This window comes from Muscardinus avellanarius (genome assembly GCF_963383645.1).
Source record: "Muscardinus avellanarius genome assembly, chromosome: 1".
In the NCBI taxonomy this organism is placed as follows: Eukaryota; Metazoa; Chordata; class Mammalia; order Rodentia; family Gliridae; genus Muscardinus; species Muscardinus avellanarius.
The window spans coordinates 224,827,720-224,848,826 of NC_137786.1; the positions used below are offsets into that span (position 1 = coordinate 224,827,720).

At 37.5% G+C, this 21,107-nt stretch overlaps 1 protein-coding gene across 1 annotated transcript in view; it reads right to left on the reverse strand.

Moving 5' to 3' along the window:
* Positions 1 to 12,969: 12,969 nt before the first annotated feature.
* LOC308260238 (uncharacterized protein) overlaps positions 12,970 to 21,107 on the reverse strand; it is a gene marked incomplete at both ends in the record, with an annotated part of 32,407 nt that continues 24,269 nt past the window's right edge. Inside the window, one exon of the mRNA XM_080691548.1 lies at positions 12,970 to 13,946. Coding sequence (XP_080547674.1) covers positions 12,970 to 13,946 — 977 coding nt within the window. The remainder of the gene's footprint in view (positions 13,947 to 21,107) is intronic.

Below are 21,107 nucleotides of genomic sequence, written 5' to 3' on the forward strand. Positions count from 1 at the left end.
TGGAAAGATAGAAGAGTTATTTCATTCTCCCATAAGGACACATTCATTTACCAAGCCACATTTTATAGTGTATCTGGTAGCATCCCCTGAGCAATGTGACAGGGGACAACTCACTGTGCTGCCCTGGATAGAGTGTCTCTCAGCACAAGACACTTCTGACTCTGGGCTTTAGAGTCATACTCATCTCTCCTACACAGCCCTTGTTATCAGGAAACTCAAGGCAAAAATAATTTCTCCTCTCCCTCATAGGCTCTTATGTCATAATGGACATGAAATTTGTTTGAGAATCACATAATAGTAATGGTTTTAAATGAGGCAATCAGAGATAATACTTCCATAGCCTATCTCAGGTTTTTTTTTTTTGGCTACTACAGAATATTCAGCCCACAATACTGAATGTTCAAACTTTAAAGTTTCTAAGGAAAATAGCCTAATCATTGAGATGGTCAAATGTATGTTGAATGTGCCACAGACTCTGAAATTCAGAAAGACAGCTGTACTATTTGCACTGATATACCAATATCACATCCTGGATACAAGAAAATGAGGAGCATGGTATCTCTTCTTAGCATAGCCATCATGCCAGGTGTGTGTGCACAGCACAGTAGTGACCTTGGATGGATGTGGTGCAAGATCACAGTCCATGGAATGAATTGTGGACAATAAGTGAAAACATGACTAGAAGAAGCATATCTGGGTGTAACTGTTTAACATTTTGGGTTTTGTTGTCCCCTTTTCTGACTCTCATTTGTAAAATCACAATGGTTCATCATTTTTTCTGCCTTACAATTCTATCTATTACTGTACATTTCCACAGTACTTACTTTTTCTTAGAAACAGACAAACGAGGATTCATGGAGGGAATGTGGAAAAGCTTCATGTCCAAACCTTTGCCCCAGAGTCCACCTTGAGTAAAGCATCATGCAGGAGCTCTGTGTTGTAGAACAGAAGCAGGGCTGTGGTCTCACAAATATGAAGGCAGAGACCTTTCCACACCAGTCTCAGGGGAGAAGATGCCAAGTGAATAGTTTTCCCAGGAGCCTGCTGATCCTCCCCCCAACTCCCGGCCCTCCTAACTTGACCCTGTTTGTGGACAACAAAGAATAATGTTTGAATTTTGGCTGAGAGTCCTTATGAAGACACAAGGGAATAGAAATATAGATGAAAGAATCAACAATCATCATATCAGCTGTGCCTCACCCCATTCAGAAAACAGAAATAAGAAATTCTGTAAGATCTCTAGATTAGCTGAGGGCAGAATCTCATACAAGCTTCTGTATACCTATCTTTATCTTGAAGGTCTTGTTATATCTCCAGGACAGTTTTTTTAAATTTTCATTTCTCCTATTTTTGAGTAAAATACTCATTTATGTTTACACTGCAGAGGTGATTGAGTAAAATTTGTTTTTCACAAGCATTTTTAGAACTTTATCAATACATAATAGTTATAATCATTTATGGCGTACAGTGTGATTTCCTCATATGTAAATATGGTAGAATGATCAATATACAAATAAGGGAAATTAGATTATCCCTCACCTTAAACACTGCCCTTTTTGTTTTATAAACATTCAAAATCCTATATTTTTGTTATTTCATTTGTATAATGCATTATCTTCAGGTATAGTATTTCTACTTTGCAAGAGAGTTACAGTTAGATGTGAAGACTATGTTCTTCTTTTTAAAATTGAGAGGATGTACCTATTTTCCTCTCTGCCTATTTTCACCTCTGACCTCAAATTATTTATCAATGCTGTCAAGTACATTGTATTTAAAAATTTGAAAATTTTTGGAAGCTGTTGTGGTGGTACGCACTTGTAATCCCAGTCATTGGGAGGCTGAGACAGGAGGATCATAGGTTTGTGTCCAGCATCAGCTACTTAGTGTGGCCCTAGAAACTTAGTGAGACCCTGTTTCAAAATAAATAATAAAAAATAGGGCTTGGGGTATTGCTTAGAGGTAGAATGCCCCTGGGTTCCATCCCCAGTGCCACACACACACAAAAAACAGAACCCTAAACTATCAGTGATTCTCATTTTCTTCCCTTCTTCCCTAAGCCAAAGGGAACCACTCATGTAATCTGTTTCTTTGTAGACTATAATATGTGGAAATTTCTCATTGGCTGTGTCCAATTCTCAAAGTTTATCCTTTGTGTTGCATGTTGTTTCATTTCTCTTAAGTTTCTAAGAAAACTTTATGGAATTGTATTTGCCAGTTATTTATTAATTGTGGCACAAAAAGCACAAGAAACAAGCCTGGCGTGGTGGTACCCACTTGTAATCCCAGCCTTCGGGAGGTGGAGACAGGAGGATCGCGGTTCACGGAGAGCCTCGCTACTTAGGCCCTTCACAATTCAGTGAGACCCTGTTTCAAAATAAAGAATAAAAGATAGGGCTGGGGGTGTAGCTCAGAGGTAGAATGCCCCTGGGTTCAATCCTTAGTACCACGAACATACACACACACACACACACACACACACACACACACACACGCACCACCACCACCAACAACAACAACATTAGACACACACATGCGGGACTGTGCTACATCAAACCCAAAAGCTTCTGCATAACAAAGAAAACAGAGTGAACATGTAGTCTACAGAAAGGAGAAAATATGCCCACAGCAGGTGTCTGTTGAGGAGTTAGTATCCATAATATATAAGGTTCTACTGCAACACAATAACAATAACAGGACAACAACACCAACAACTAAAAATAAAATTACTCATAGAAGGAGTAACCATAGATGAGTAAATAAAATGACATAATTGAGGGGTATGGGAGGGGGAAAGGGAATTTCCCTAATGTACATGAGGTACACTCATAAACATATCGATCACTAAGCCAAACATGAGAAGGAGGGAAGGGGGAGGAAATGAGGTGGGAATTGGGGAAGGGATAAATGAGTGATGTGTGCATGTATGCCTCTACCATCTTGTACCTTATTAAGATGTATGACTACAATGCAAAATAAAAAAATTAAAAAATGTGCAAAGTACTTGAACAGATATTTATCTAAAGAAAGATGACAGTATAGGAAAAGATAGTCAACATTATTAATCATCAGGGAAATGCAAATTAAATGTGTGCATGTATGTTTATATCACTGTGAACTGCACTGTGGTAAACAATTCCAGGGCACCAATACAATATCCATATACATAAATAAATCTAAATGTAGTGAAATAAAAAAAAAACCTACAAATGAGATACTACCTCACAGGATTGCTGTTATCAAAAAAAAAATCAAAGAATAACAAGTGTTGGCAGGCATGTGAAGAAACTGGAACTTTCGTGCACTCATAGTTGGAATGTAAACTGTTATAATCAGGATGGAAAATAATATAGTCTTCTACTTATCAGAAATAGAAGAACTATTTGATCAATCAATCACTTTTTTGGGTATTTAACTCCAAAGAAATAAAGAAATAACTATCCCTCATGCACACTGTAGCACTATTCATAAGCTTAAATTATGGAAATAGTAAAAGTATCAAGCAACAGATGAGTGGTTAAAGACAATGTTATACTTCATACAATGAAATATTGTTCCATCTTTAAAGGGAGAAAATCCTACAAATGTGACAACACAAACTAATCCGGGCACAAAACTACAAGTAGAGCATGAATTCATCTGTAAGAAGTGTTGAAAATAAAGTAAAAAAATCATAGAAACACAGAGTAGGATGGTGGTTATCAGACTGAGGGGGACGATAATAAATTGCTATTGATTTGGTTTAGTTTCAATAATTCAAAATAAGCAAATCCTAGAGAGTCACTGTATAACATTGTGCTTATAGTTAACAATGATGTCTGTGTAACTAACAGCTTGCTTACAGTATAGATCTCATGTTAATCTTCAGGCTACAATTTAAAAATGAGCTTTATTCCCTCCCAAAATAATTCTTTGAAATACAGGAGTATAGATTGAGAAAGTCCTATATTACTGCACGAGTTCCACAAAGAATAGAAAAGGACTGACGTTTTCTGTTTCTTACCTGTTTTTTTTTTTGTTCCTATAAGTTAAACCAACTTTTTATTCTTTTCTTTTTCTAGTGTTTCTAGAGAAATTGAAAATAAATATTCCACTTATTCTAGTACACTGAGAAGATTTCCAAGCATTTACTAGTAGAATGGATTATATTTTCATTATTGAATTCTTATTTTTTCCTGCTTCACTCAGAGAACCAGATCTGGGCCATATAATTGTATAGGATCTGAAATTCCTTCATTTATGGCCCATGATGCACTTTATCCTTTGAAAATGTTCCATGCACCATTGAACAAAGATGGAATTTCCATTAGTGACACTCAAGGTTCTACTTGTATGTAAAGTTGGCTTTGTCTTAATGTTGTTCACATCTTTATATTCTTATTAATGGTTTTCTGTTTCATATTCCAAATTGAGACTAGTTGACTTAATTTTCCTTGTTATTGTAAAATTATTATTCCTTATATCTTTGAACTATATTGTTTTATTTTTGCATCTTTATGACAGTTGTTTTCTCTTAGCAAATGATCTCTTTTCTGATTATTTTTGTCTTTGTGTTCTTTTGAAGTATTAAGAATTTTGTGTGATCAATTTTGCTTTTATTAATTCTCTCAAACAGCAAAATTTTATTTATTAATTTTTTAGTTTTAAGATTATTGCATAATATTTCTGCCAAAAATAAACAGGCATATTCAGATAGAGTTCGTGTATCATACAATTTCCTCAGTGTAAGTTGCAACCCATTGATTCTTACGGTATCCATAGAGTTCTATATCATTCATCACATTCAGTTTTAGGTCATTTTTTCCTTAAAGTGCATGGTACATTGTGGTCATACATCTTAATGGAGTACAGATGATAGAGGCATACACGCACACATCGCTCCTTTAGCCCTTCCTCAATTCCCACCCCATTCTGTCCTTTCTCCTTCTCATGTTTGGCTTAGTGATTGATTTGTTTGTGAATGCACATCATGTACATTAGGAAATTTTCCCTTTACTCCCTCCACTCCCCCTCAGTTAGGCCATCTTATTTACCCATCTATGGTTTCTCCTTCTTTGTCTAGAGTTCCTCCTGTGAGTCCTTTCCCCCCTAGCTTCCATGTATTAGGGAGAGCATCAGCTTATTTACTTTTTGTGATTGACTATTCTCATTTAGCATAATGTTCTCCAGTTCCACTCATTTAGTTGGTTCCATGGTTTGGCAGTTGTTAATTGTGCAGCTATAAACATAGATCTGCATGTGCTACTCTGATAGTTTCCATTCTTTTGGGTATACTCAGGAGTGGCATAGCTGGTCATATGGTAAGTTCATTGCCATTCTTCTGAGGGTTTACCAAGCTATTTTCCAAAGTAGTTGCACTAATTTTCAGTTCTACTAACAATGTATTCGGGTTTCTACTTCTTCACATCCTCACTAGAATTTGTATTTTTTATTTATAATGATTGCCATTCTAATTTTTAATTATAGAAAATGAGGTCAAAACACAGATACAGGAAACATAGAACCCTTGATAGACAAGGTTAGAGAAAAGGTTTACCACACTTAATAATAATCAAGTTGACTAATGTAGAGGCTGAGGAGATTAAGATAATCTTTATTAGCAATAAGTTTTTCATCTTTAGCAAATTTAAAAAAGTGACATAACCTTCAGACTATAATAGAATGAAACTAGAAATCAAGTATAAGAAGACAGAGAGAAACCTCATAAATGCATGGAAACTGAAAACCACACTGATGAATGAGGAATGTGTCATAGGAGAAATTAAGACGTTCCTAGAAACAAATGAAAACAGACACAACATATCAAAATTTCTGAGACACTTTAAAGGCAATATTAAGAGAAAAACTTTATAGCACTGAGGGCTCACATAAGAACAGAAAATCACCACCATGTGAATTATTTTCTGATTACAAACATTATTAATTTTGTCTTATGTTTGATTTATTCTGTTTATTATATTTATGTGCTGTATTTCATGGATAAGATTCTCCTATATTTAATGTAACCCCTTGAGTTCTCAAGTCAAGGTCTATTTTACTTTATTCTTTATTGGATGAGACTTTGGGCTATTAGTTTTACAGTTTTCATGGCCCCAATTTTTTATTTTTACAGATTTTATATTAGTGGGCCAGAGTTTTACAGGGATAGATTGGTCATATAATTTTATGAAAAATGACTGGACTTCTCTCCTTCACTACAGGTATAAAGATGGGCTACAGAGACAAATCAAAAGAGGCGTGAAGGGATTTAATATCGCTTTTAGTCATGGGAAGAAATCACATATAGACTTCCCTCTGATTTTTCTGTGTTTCTTTCTCTGGTGTTCACTGACCATGGTCCTGTTTCTTGAGGGCTATTACTTTCAAGGGCTCAACAGCTGCTTTACTCTCAGTAGATGACAGGCTCATCTCTTATCCACCATTCTGGCTTATTGTGCTTTGTAGACCACAGATATTTATAAATAATTTTTGGGCGTGAATATATATTTCTGTATAAAATGTCTATGTGTAGTACAGTAGAAGATTTTCCATTACTTTATTTCAAACATATAATAGGCATCTTATTGATGAATCTTAATATGCCTCATAAAGTATTGAAATTATTACACTGTAAATAGCTTTCAGTATATTCTAACTGATTTAACTCCCCCATCAATAAGGTTCAGAAAAGTTTGCTTGTATAACGTAGATGTGACAGGTATAACAAGAATATCACTAATCTTGTTATTTGAAAAAGAATTTTTGAGGCTGGGCAAGGAACACAGGGAAATTCTACCTCTGTGCTACACTTCCAATCCTTTTGAATTTTTATGTTGAAACAGGGTCTTGCTAAGTTCCTGAGACTGACATAAAACCTGTGATCCTCCTGTCTTAGCCTCCCCAGTACTGATACTACTATTGTGTGCCATCATGCCAAGCTTGAAGTTTTGTTTTGTTTTTTTTTAGTACTACTGATGAGAAGGGCATGAGAGACTTCTGTTTGCAACAGAAGTCTTTTGTTCTCTATATTAAGCCAATAATTGTAGCAAAAAACCCATACATACTATTTCATTAAATATTTTCTCAACCCTATAGAGTAGGTATAATTATTAGGTATATTTTATTTATTTGGTGTTGGAAACTGAACCCAAAGGATTATACTTTTGAGCTGCACCCCACATCTCTTTTTTATTTTTCTTTTGAAACAGGGTTTCTCTTGATTGCTGAGGCTGACCTTGAACCTGCAATCCTCCTTTCTCATCTTCCCAAGAAATAGAGGTCCATAGAAATTCATAGCGATTGTCCACATAATTTCATTTTGGGAATTTAGATCTTAATTATTGGATTACTACTATATTCAGAGTTCTTCAGAGAGGAGAACTCATGAAACAATTTTATTTTGGTTAAAAGGCAGCTAGTGATCTCTTTTCTAGATGTCTTTCTAGTGAGAATTCCTATGAGGAAACATAGGTTTATCCTTATGATTTGGCCTACACAGATTGACAGCCTGGAGTACTGGGTGGAGCATATCCTCACATGAGTTTTCTGTTTAATTTCTGAAAAGATACAGGGTATTTACTTCAATAGAAGAAAAGGAAGAGGGACTGTGTGATCTTAGAGATTATTTCAATGGGCACATCAATTGAGGGGTCGATGAATCCTGTGACCAGCCAATGGTAACATAGTTGAATGCCGACTCATGTGTCCAGACTTCATTCTCTTTCTCTCCCCCATCTCCTCATTCTCTTACTCACTCATGTAATCGTCCCCACACACATTTTCTCATTATTTAGTTATTTAATAATTTTAATTTATTTATTTGAGTAAGCATTTAATGACTCATATAAACATGCAGCTTGACAGAGAATAAGGGGGCTGGTGCCTGAATTTGTACCTGCCTGTAGAAGTATGTAGTTTCTAGTAGATTGCACTTCCAGAGATCATTTTTAACTTATAGAAAACTCCATCTTTGCTGTGTTTTTGATTAGCCTTTGTCGGGGCCCACTCGGCTGGACCGAGATGGCACCCAGGCTTGTTGCCAGCGTGGACTCAAGATGGCGCCTAGGCTTGCAGCCAAGTCATGAGACTCACAAGATGGACATCTCCTTGAGCATGCGCAGTGTGCCATATTACGTGCCTGCAGAATGATCAGTGACGCAGCACCTCGCGCTACCACCAGCCTGCCTATGAGAGAGTCAGAAATGTGCATGCCCTAGCTGTGGAAAGCTTGGGGTTGGTAGGGAATAGAGGGAGGGATTATGATGCTGATATATATTGTGCTTGCTGTACGCAGTGACAGACATATTGGGAGAGATATTCAGACATATTGAGACATATTGAGAGGAAGAAGAGATATTAGGAGATATATTGAGAGGAAGAAGAGACATATTAAGGATCCATTAAAGAAGAATTCATGTTTCAGCTGAAGAGGTGTCTGTGTCGTTCTCTAAGCCCCTGCAGGTTGGAGTCTTAGGGGACGATAAGCCTCATTGAATCCTTTTAATTGACCACATGTTATTTAATTCCTCTGTTGTCCAGCAAAGAATTTTTTCTCTATATCCATCTTAATTTCAGTGTATTATTATAATTTAAATTGCAGTTAATGCTTTGGGGTGGGGGACTTGAGCTATTTTTTCTCCTTCTCATTCCATGCCTAAAATACTGCACATATAAGTTTCCAGGTTTTTACATTCTTTGGTCATTTTTATTAAAATGTTATAAAAGCACATGTATGACTTAAGATGTAAAAATTTGTTACTGAGGGCAAACTGTAGGTTATGTTTTTCATTTGCAACTAGCATCTGTTTCTTTTCTTTATTTGTGGGGAGGAAGAATACAGGAAGACAAAATAATTACTTTGTTTTCCCCTGTAGACTCTGTGCCTCTACCAAGCCACATTTCATAGCGCACACATTTTAGCACACTGTACTACTCAGAATAGAGTCTCTGAGGGCCTCCCAGCCTGAAACACTTCTGAGTCATGCTCATCTCCCCTCTATGGTCAACGTAGGGATGTTGCAACCCTTGTTCTTAGGAGATCCAATGTGAGCAGCATTTCTCCTCTCCCTCATAGGCTCTTTTGTCATAATGGACATGAAATTTGCTTGAAAATCATAAATAATACCAACCCTTTAAGTGAGGCAATGAAAGATATTACTCAGGTGTGTTTTTTTTTTTTTTTGGTTGTTGCAGAATATTCAGCCCACTGAAGTTCCTAAAGAAAATAGCTTAATCATTGAAATGGTCAAATAGATGTTGAAAGTGCCACAAATCCTGAAATTCAGAAAGGCAGTTATAATCTTTGCAGTGAAATGCCAAAGCATATTCTGAATGAAGAAAATGCAAAGCATGGTCTCCTTTCCAGTATTGTGTGCACAGCACAGTACTGAACATGGAGGCTGGATGCAGTGCAGGAGCACAGTAGGTGGAATGAATTGTAGACCAGGAGTAAGAACATGTCTAGAAGCAGCATATTTTGGGTATAACTGCTTAACCCTTTTGGGTTTTGTTGTCACCATTTATTTTCTTCATTTGTAAAACCAAAATGGTTGGACACTCTTGTGTTTTACAATTCTAGCGGACTATCACTCTATGTTTCCATGATACCTACTTTTCCCTAGGAACAGGCAAATGAGGGTTTGTGGAGGGAATGTGGAAAACCTTCATGTCCAGACCTTTGCCCAAAAGTTCACCAGTGGTCAAGTGTCATGCTGCAGCTCTATGTTTTATCAAAGAAGCCAGGCTGTGGTCTCACAAATATGAAGGCAGAGATCACAACCTTTCTCCACCTGTATTAAGGGGAAAAGTGGAAAATGGGTGGTTGTCCCCAGAACCTGCTGATCCACGATTGGCCCTCCTACTTTGACCCTGCATAGAGATGATAGAGAAAATGTTTGCCTTTTGGCTGGGAGTGCTTATGAAGACATAAGAGAATAGAAGTGTAGAGGGAAGAGCTTCCAGTTATCAAATAAGCATTGTCTCATCCTCTTCAGGTAACAGAAATAAAAATTTCAATAAGATCTCTGGCTTCGGTGATGTCAGGATCTTACACAAGCTTTGTGTATCTAGTTTTATGTTAATGATCTAGCTATCTCGCCAGGACAGTTTTTTCATTCTCCTCTGTTGGCTCCTCCTCCTCCTCCTCCTCCTTCTCCTCCTCCTCCTCCTCCTCCTCCTCCTCCTCCTCCTAAAATATACCCATTTATATTACCACTATATAGATGATTTGGGGATATTTGCTTTCCACAAATCTCTTTAGAATTTTATCAATACACAATAATTATAAACATTAATGTAATACAGTGTGATATTTCTTCAATGAACAAAAGTATGATGATTATTGTGTAAATAAGGATAATTGGCTTATCCTCCACCTTAAATATTTATTTTTGTTCTGCAAGCACTCAAAATCCTCCCTTCTTGTTATTTGAATTGTACAATGAATTATTTTAATCTATCATATCCTTTGCAGTAGTGTTTCAGTTAGATATAAAGATCAATATCATGTTTAAATTAAAGGAATAGATCAATTTTTTCACTTTCTGTTTTCACCAGTGATCTGAAAATACAAGGTAGAATTATGCTTCATCAATGGAGTCAAGTGCATTGTATTTAAAAGAACTAAAAATTCTTGGATACTGGTCTTTTTATCATTTATATGACTTTTATATAACAGCCTTATTGCAATATGATCAATAGACCACAAAATCCACCAATTTAAAAATATTGTACAACTAACATATGATGGATTCATCAAAATTTTCAACACCTAAAGAGAACCCTGAACTGATTAGCAGTGATTTCCATTTTCTTCCATTCCTACCTAAGCCCCAGGAAACCATTCATGTAATTTCTGTCTTTGTAGACTATAATATGTAGTAATTTTTCATTGGATATGTCTAGTTCTCAGATTTTATCTTTTTTGTTGCTGTTGTTGCATGTATCAGTACTTCATTTCTTTTAAGTTTCCAAGAAAACCTCATGGACTTGGTCTTGCCAGTGATTTCTTGATTATGACACCCAAAGTACCAGAAACAAGATTAGAAGTAGACAAGTGGAACTGCATTACATCAACCCCAAAGTTTCTGCACAACAATGATAAACAGAGTGAATATGCGATCTACCAAGTGTGAGAAAATTAGCTCCACAGCAGGTATCTGTTATAGGATTGACATTCATAAAAACTAAGGAACACCTATAACTCAATAACATGACAATAATAATCACAACTAAAAATAAAATTTCTCATTTAAAAAAATTACAAGCATTTCTCCAAAGAAGACATACAAGTGGCTGACAAGTCTATGAAAAGATAGTCAATATTATTAATCATCAGTTGCAAATTAAGTGTGTGTGTACATGTTTATATTACTTTGAACCTCACTGTGATGTACAATTACAAGGCACCAATAAATGTATTAAAATAAGTAAATATAAAAATAGTTAAATAAAAACCCACAACCTTGCAGGATGGCTAAACAAGACACAAAGGACAGCAAGCGTTGGGAGGAATGTGGAGAAATTGGAAAAACTAGAACTTTTGTGCCCTCTTAGTCGGAATATAAATTCTTACAGTCAGGATACATAACTATTTTTCTCCTGGTCAGGAATAGAAGGAATATGTGATATGTATTTCAGTGATATAAAATCAGGATCTCAAAAAAATACCTGTATCCCCATGTACATTATATCACTATTTAGAAAGTTTAAGTGAGGCAAATAGCATAAATGTCCATAAAAAAATGAGTGGTCAAAGAAAATGTTGTATATGCATTCAATGGATTATTGTTCAATCTTTAAAAATGAGGAAATCTTATATATTTTAAAACATGAATATATATATTCATATATATATATACACAAATCAAGGAACAAGAGGACATATAGTATTTTAATTCATATGGAAGAACTGCTAAAATAGTTCAAATCATAGCATCAGAAAATGAGATTGTGGTTACCAGGCTGAGAAAGAGAATGAATGGGGTTGAATAGGTATATAGTTTTGTTTATTCAAAATAAACAAGTCCTATATATTCACTGTATAATATTGTGTCTATGGTTAACAATAGTGTCTTGTACAATTAACAAATTGTTCTCATATCAATCTTCTTACAATTTAAAGATGAGTCTTACCACCCATTGTTTAAAAGACAGGAGGAGATATTGACAATCCCCCTATATATTATTGTATAAGTTCTGCTAAGAATAGAGAGATTCCGTGGCATCACTTATCTATTTCCTTTTCTTACCCATTCTCTTTGTCCTCATAGGTTCAAACATTTTTAAACATGGTTAAAGTGATGCCTAAGATTAGGTAAGGTATTGATAGGAATGTATTTTGGATGAATTCTTGTTCTCTAAATTGTCTTTGATCTCTGAAATTCAGAGACTGGATAGAATACCTTTAGGTTAAATGATATCTTTTGTCATTGGAACTCTAAATTGGAATCTTTCTATATTTAAGTTCAAGGCCCATATACATGTGGATGATAGGGGAACATAGTATAGATTTCTGGATTTCACCATAAACATATGAAATGAGATTAGCTTTGATGAGCTACTGGGACTCTGCATTTTGACAATCTCTCAAGGCAACTTATAGGAAGCATAAATATATGAGAACTATGGCTCTAAAATGTGTACAACAATCATGGAGTTATTTTACATTCTAAAAATTGAAAACAAAAGTCTTTATCATACACACACATTTAAAGTTTATCAGCAAAGCACTGTAAACCAATGATGTGGTACAATGTGAAATCATACATTATCTAAGATTTTCATCTTGATCTTTAAATGGAAATGATACCCTACTTTTGGTAAAAGACACCCCAAATTTCCTCTTACCTAGATGTATTCCCAAAGCATGAAAAAAAGAGGTCTCATGTGTGAAAGAAGTGCACAGAGACATTAAAAACAACACATAATTATAATTAAAATATCTTTAGACACTAGAGGTCAATGAACATTTCGCATGGTTTGCAAGCACTATGATTAGCAAAGTAAATCCAAGGAAGACTTTACTTTTCTGACCACCTTCTTGAATGCACTCTTGACCTCCTTGTTCCTCAGGCTGTAGACCAGAGGGTTCAGCATGGGGATGACCATGGTGTAGAACACAGATGCCATTTTATCAGTGTCCATGGAGTGACTGGAGCTGGGTTGTAAATACATGAAGATGATTGTCCCATAGAAGATGGACACAGTGGTGAGGTGTGAGGCACAGGTGGAGAAGGCCTTCTTCTTTCCTTCAGCTGAGTGCATCCTCAGGATGGCAATGAAAATGAACACATAAGAGTTAAAGATAACCAGGAGAGTGAAAAATATATCAAATGCTGCCAGTGTGAAGAGCACAATCTCATTGATGTAGATGTCAGAGCAAGAAAGAGCCAGAAGTGGGGGAATGTCACAGAAAAAGTGATTGACCACATTGGAATGACAGAAGGAGAGATGAAATGTGAAGGAAATATGGACACAAGACTGCAAAAGCCCACAGACGTAGGAGGCAGCAGCCAGCAGTACACAGGTGGTGCTTGTCATGGTGGTGGTGTAATGCAGGGGTTTACACACTGCTGCATGCCGGTCAAAGGCCATTGAGGCCAGAAAAAAACTTCCAGTAGTGGCAAAGGCTGCAAAGAAGAACATCTGGGCAGCACAAGCATTGTAGGAGATGATCTTGTCTCCTGTGAGAAACCCCACCATGACCTTGGGAGTGACAGCTGAGGCATAAACACAGTCCACCAGTGAGAGGTTACTGAGGAAGAAGTACATGGGAGTGTGGAGTCTGGCATCCAACAGAATCAACAGCACCATCCCCAGGTTGCCAACCAGAGTGATCAAGTAAATGACAGTAAAGATGATAAATAAGGGTATCTGCAGCTCCAGGGCATCTGTTAATCCTACAAGAACAAATTCAGTCACCTCTGAAACATTCTCCATCACAATCACTTGAGAATAATCATGGAAAGTACCTATGGCCAGATGAGAAAATAAAAATTATGTTAGCTGTACAGTAGCATGGAATCAAGGTGTGACTAACAACTCTTGATCATATATCAAGTTCTGGTCTAGTGTAGGAGTCTGTATTTAGAAAGTTGCTCTTGTTTCTGGGTAGGGATGGGTGTAATGAAGTTGATTATCTTTTCATTTGAAATTTGTATGAGGAGGCTCTGGAATGTATTTACTGAATGATTGCTGCTATGGTTGGTTATTATTATAACTGAGGGCTCATTTTAGTCTTCCTGGTGTATCTTTTTCTTCATTACACCAAATCACTACAGACCCAATTTCATTACTTATGGTATTTTATAACACTCTTATCTAAAATATACATAGACAGTTTAAGCAGCATAGCATTCAATACAAAAAATACTTGATCATGTTTTGTTATACAATGCTGTCAAGTAATGTCAAATGTATTTCCCATCTCTGTCTCCTTACCAACTTGTTCGGAGCAGCCAAAGAAATAAAATGGGTTTAAGTCCTGGCTTAGGAACAGTCATCTTTTCTCTTTTATCTTAGTGCCCTTAATTGGAGTCTTCCCTTTGAACATTTGACCATATTGAAACATGTACAACTCAGAGTGCACATTCTTAGAAATATTAATTATCTTTCAGTATCTCAAAAAGTAAAAAAAAACAGATTAAAAAAATTAAAACAAAATATTATTTTATATCTCTTCTTGTCTTGACCTTTATTTTTCCCATAGGGTGATGTTTTTCACTTGGAACCATCACCATATCTTTTTATCTGTGGAGCTTGGAAAGAGGAAGATAGAAGAATTATTTTGTTCTTCCTTACAGGCCCTCTGCCTCTTCCACACCAGCTTTCATAGTGCATCTGGTGCTGGTTACCTCCGATGCTGGCTCAGGTGATAGCTCACTGTGCTGCCAGAACTAGAGTGTGGGGAGTCCTCTCAAGCAAGACACTTCCAACTCTGGAATTCTGAGTCATATTATTTTCTCTTTCATAATGAAGGCAGCAGTGCTGCAGTTCTTGTTCTTCAGAACAACTAAGGTGAACTCTTATGTCAGAACAGACATAAAGTTTGAGAATTGAAAAAGATACTAACATTTTAAACTCAACCAGAGTTTATACTTTACCTAAACACTTTCTGTATCCCATATCATGTCTTCTTGGCTACTGCAGAATATTCAGCTGACTATTGAATGTTCAAACTTTGAAGTTCCTAAAGTAAACTAATCACTGAAATGGCCAAATAGATGCTAGACTTGTCACAACCACTGAAATTCAATAAGAAAGCCATAATAAAATATTCTGCACTGTTCCTTCTATAGTACATTTCAAATATGAAAAAATTAGAACTGTTGTCTCCCTTTGAAGGAGAACTATCAGGACAGACATGCATGCATGGCACAGTACTGAGCCCAGATATCCGGATGGGGTTCAGCAGTGCAGCCAGATAGAACAAGCTGTGGACAGGAGTGAAAACATGACTAGAAGCACTGTGTCTACTTTAACCTTTTTGAGCTTTAATTAATTAACTAATTAATTGGTTTTATTTATAACATCAAAATAGTTGGACAGTCCTTTGCTCCTTATAATTTTATTAATGTATCTTTCCATAATACTTACTTTTCCCCAGGAACAGAGAAATGGGAGTACTTGGAGGGAATATGAAAAACAAAACCTTCATGTCCAGACTTTTGCCTCAGAGTTCACCGTGAGTGGGTAAAATGTCATGATGGAGTTTGATGCTCTACAAAAGAAGCAGGGCCATGGTCTCAAAAATATGAAGGCAGAGGTTGCAACCTTTCCACACTGGTCTCAGTAGACAAGTTGCTAATTGAGTGGTTGTCCCCAGAGTCTGATAATCCCCCATTGGCCCTCCTAACTTGACCCTGCTTAGAGAAAGTAGAGGAAATGTTTGCATTTTGGCCGAGAGTGCTTATGAAGACATGGGGGAATATAAGTGTGGAAGGAAGAGCCTCCAGTCATCAAATCACCTGTATCTCAGCCCATTCAGGCAACAGAAACAAGAACTTGTCTAAGATCTCTGAATTAGGTGAGGTCAGGATCTCATACAACTTTCCTCATATCTAGTTTTCTCTCAAATTTGAGTTACATATCCAGGACAGTTCTTTTCTTTCATTTCTTCAGTATTTAAAAAACAAGTACATAATTGTCTTACCACTGCAGAACTGGTTTGGAAATTCTTTTTCTGTCAGATCTTTTAAAATTTTTGCAAGATAGCCAGGTGTGGTGGCTCATGCTTGTAATCCTTGCACTTGGGAGGCAGAGACAGGAGGATCGTGTAAGATTCGGAGCCAGCCAGGCTGGCTTAAGAGACCCTGTTTCCAAATAAAATATAAAAAAATAGGTCTGGGATTATAGCCTGGAGGTAGAAGGGTTCCATCCTCAATACCACCAAAAAAAATTTTTTGCAACATAAAATAACTGTACCCAGTTATGGAGCACTATATGATGTTTTGATGAAAGTATATATGGACTAAATGATCATTGTGCAAATAAGAATGGTTAGCTTATTCCTCTTCTTAAAGATCATTTTTCTGTTGTAAGAACATTTAAAATCCTCTATTCTTGTTATTTAAAATATACAATGCAATGTTTTTGACTAGAGTATCACCACTTTTCAATTCTATTACAGATAGATGTGAATATTAAGATCTTCTTTTGACAATTAGAGTGGGTCCATTTTTTCTTTGCCTTTTTCATCTGATATAAAAGTTGGAATATTATTTTTAATGTGATGCAAAATGCATTTCATTAAAGAAAATTAACCAATTCATGGGTACTCTTCTCCTTATTTGTTCATTTTTTCATAACAGCCTTCTTGTGATATAGTTAACAGGCCACACAACTTACTAATTTCACATATGGACTCAAAGTTGTGCAATTATCACATAATCAATACATGAACATTTTTATCATTTAAGAGAAACTCTGAACCAATTAGCAGTGATCCACATTTGTTTGAATTCCTACCTAAGCTCTAGGAAACCACACATCTAGTTCCTATCTTTGTAGATTAGAGTGGATACTTCATGAAAAGAATATGTGGTAATTTCTTGTTTTTATTTGGTGCATTATAATTTTACATAATATTGGGGTATAGAGTGTCAGAAAAATACATGCACATGGGTCTTGGTGCTCATGGGTGTTAGTTCTCTCCCCACCAAACCCCTGCACATCCCTCAGCCTCTTCATGAGTATCTCTGAGGTTGGAACTGATAATTTTTTACTACATACATAGAATTATTTTAACTTTAAAGGCAATATCAAATAGATGATCAGAAACTCCAAAGGAATGACTGAGGAGTATTAAAGAAAGGAGGAGGGGGATGAAGTAATAAATCCATAAAATATGTAGTCAAAATCATAAAAATTGAGAGTGGGATGGTAGTTTTCTTGGGCTGAAAAGGAGTTGTTGTCCAATGGGCATAAACTTTCAGTTCTTCAAGATGAACAACTCATAGAATTTTGCCGTATAACCTAGGTCTATAGTTAACAAAAATAAAAACTTGTTAAAAGGTTAGGTTTAATTTTAAGTGACCTTACTACAACTCAAACTCATTCTTCTAAAGAAAGTTATAGTTATGGTGTTTTCCGGCTTTTGTAAGAATGGTGTTTTTAAGGCAACAGAGAACAAAAACAATGCAGGAGGAATCACAATATCTGACTTTAAACTATATTACCAAACCATAGTGACAAAAACAGCATGATACTGGCACAAAGATACATAGACTAATGAACAGAATGGAAGACTCAGAAACAAATACACAAACTTATAGCCAATTGATTTTTGACAAAAGAGACAAAAACATACACTGGAAAAAAGTCTGTTCAACAAATGGTGTCGGCAAATCTGGTTAACCATATGCAGAAAAATGGAAATAAACACCACCTTCTCAGCCTGCACAAGAGTCAATTCAAGATGGATCAAAGACTTGGGAATTCGACCAGAGACCTTGAGGCGCCTTGAAGAGGGCAGAGGTCCAACACTGCAACCCATAGGCACAGATAACAAGACCCCAAAGGCACAAGGACTAAAAAGCAGATTAATCGCATGAAACTGAAGAGCTTCTGTACAGCAAAGAAATTGATCAAGAACCTCAACCAAGACCCAACAGAATGGGAGAAGATTTTTGCCACCTACTCCTCCAGTAGAGGACTAAGATCTAGTATATACAGAGAACTCAGGAAGCTCAACACTAAGAAAACAAATAACCCAATAAAAATGGGAATGTACTAAATAGACACTTCATGAAAGAAGAAATTCAAATGGCCAATAAATGCATGAAAAAAATGCTCAACATCATTAGCAATCAGAAAGATGCAAATCAAAACTACCCTGAGATTTCACCTAACTCCAACTAGAATGGCCATCATTCAAAACACAAACAACAACAAATGCTGGTGAGGGTGCAGAGATTTGGGAACTCTAAAACTTGTTGGTGGGATTGCAAAATAGTGCAACCACTTTGGAAAACAGTATGGAGGATCCTCAAAGGAATGGGAATGAACTTACCATATGATCCAGCAATACCACTTCTGGGTATCTACCCAAAGAATGGAAACCAAACTACCAAACCAATGCATGCATACTTATGTTCATAGCTGCACAATTCACCATAGCCAATCTACGAAACCAGCCAAGATGTCCATCAACAGATGAATGGATTACAAAACTATGGGTTATGTACACAATGGAATTTTACTCAGCCATAAAAAAACAGAATCACATAATTTACAGGGAAATGGATAGAACTGGAGAACATTATGCTAAGTGAGATTAATCAGTCACAAAAAAATAAGAAAATGAATGCTCTTCCTAATATGTGGAAGCTAGGGAGAAAATGGTTCATAGGAGGAGCTCTAGACGAAGAAGGACATACTATAGATGAGCAAATAAGGCGACCTAACTTGTGGTGAGCCGCCATTGAAAGATGGCGCCGGCTTCCTGCCTCTGAGCTTGATTAGGCACATGGCTGTGCAGGAAGCAACTCCATATTTGGAGGCTAGGGTTGCGTAACACATGACGTGGTGGTGACCTGACGAGCGTGAGCCAGTGAGTGAGTGAGATGTGGCAAGAAGTGATTGGGGGAGTTAATGTTTATAATGCCCTGCGCGAGGCAGATCTTCGCCATTCCGCCATTACGAGTATCCTGAATAAACGGCTTGCAAGAAGAGCTTCGTGTCGTGTCTTAATCGCTGGTCGAGGGACGCGACAACTGGTGGCCCGTACGGGGAAAAATTCAGCTCCCGTGCGTGAAGCTCAGAACTTGCTGTCGTCAGGGAAGGTGCACCGGTAAGTCCCCTGGTAAGTTGGGGGGTCCGCGAAAAATGCGGGTAACCGCTCTCACCTGTGGATAAGGGGAGAGCAAATCCAGTAGAGCTGCGATCAAAGCAGACGGGAAAGTGACAGTAGAGCTGCGATCAAAGCAGACGCGGGAAAGTGACAGTAGAGCTGCGATCAAAGCAGACGCGGGAAAGTGGAAGTAGAGCCGCGGTCAAGCAGACGCGGGAAAGTGAAAAGTAGAGCCGCGGTCAAGCAGATGCGGGAAAGTGAAAGTGGAGTTGCGGTTAAAGCAGACGAGAAAAAGTGAAAGTCGAGTTGCGGTCAAGCAGACGCGAAAAAGTGAAAGTGGAATTGCGGTCAAAGCAGACGCGGGAACGCGAAGGTAAAGCCGCGATTAAGGCGGACCATTTTTGAATTTCATTTTGAGCTTAGTTTTGGGATGGGGGCTTTGCAGTCTCATCCAATTTTTTTGGCTCTCCAGGAGCTACTTTATTCTAGAAGTTTAGAATTTAGAGAGTCTACTTTAGAGAAATTTTTAAATGATTGTGACAGCGCCGCTCCATGGTTTGCTGTCTCAGGCAACCTGACAGTTCCTAGTTGGGAAAAGCTTGGTCGAGATCTTGAATATGCCAAGCAACAGGGAAGCCTTAATCCCTGTGTTCTACCTATTTGGAAATTGGTCAGAGGTTGTTTAGAAGATCAAAAATATCACGATGCTATTAAGGAAGGGCAAACCGCCCTTGAATTACTCAAAGAACAGAAATCTGAGGAATCTCGGTTCAGATGGAATGGAGATGGGGGATTCTATCGGCATTTCTGGTAAGAAAATTAATCTACCCTACCTCCCGTTAGAGCTTTTCCTTTTGTAATAGTTTGTGCTGGAATAATAGAGGTTTTTCTCGTGCTATGATTGCTCGAATTCCTCGCTGGGTTCCAGTCCCAGTGGATGCTCCCAATTCCATGGTTTTATTTAGGCCTAAACGAGATTTTGGCATCACAGCTGCCATTGTAGCTGCGATTGCTGCCGCTGCTGCTGCGGGCACTGCAGCTGCAATTGCCTTAACTCAGACAGTACAGACAGCGGAGACTTTAATTAATATGTCCTCCACTGTGGCGCAGGCCTTAGATACTCAAACAACGCTGAATAGTCAACTTAAAGGCGGCCTTATGGTAGTCAATCAGCGCACTGATTTAGTACAAGAACAAATTGAGGTATTATGGCAGCTTGCTCAGCTTGGATGTGAATGGAGATATCCTGGTCTCTGTGTTACCAGCGTTCAATATGAAAACTTTACAAAAGCCACTAACCTATCTCGGTAGTTGTCAATTTATCTTTTAGGCAACTGGACGGGAGAATTTGAAACCCAACTAGAGAGATTACGCACTGCCGTGGTCACCGTCAACTCGACTCGTGTGGACATCAGTTTGGCTGAAGGACTGTCATCTTGGATAACTCGTGCCATGAATCATCTAAAGGAATGGGCTGGATTGGGGGCCTTGATGGGATTATTGGTTGTGGCTGTGTTGTTTTGTGTCTGGTGCATTGCTCGTCTTCGCCAAAGTTTTAATCATAATACAGCCATGTTTATACAGGCCTGTGTGGCTATCGAGGCAGAACAATCACCCCAAGCCTGGCTCGCGGCAGCTAAGGCATAATGGCTCAGGTTGCAAGGCAAAGCACTGCAGCTGAGGGCACAAGTTTGGTCCTCAGGAAGAGTACGCTTGACTGCACACGGGTTAGGCACCCAAATACCCGTCCCTAGAAAAAGGTGCCAGTGATTAATAGGGGTCAAACCTCTGCTCTTACCTGTTGCCTATAAAAACAAAAAGGGGGAATTGTGGTGAGCCGCCA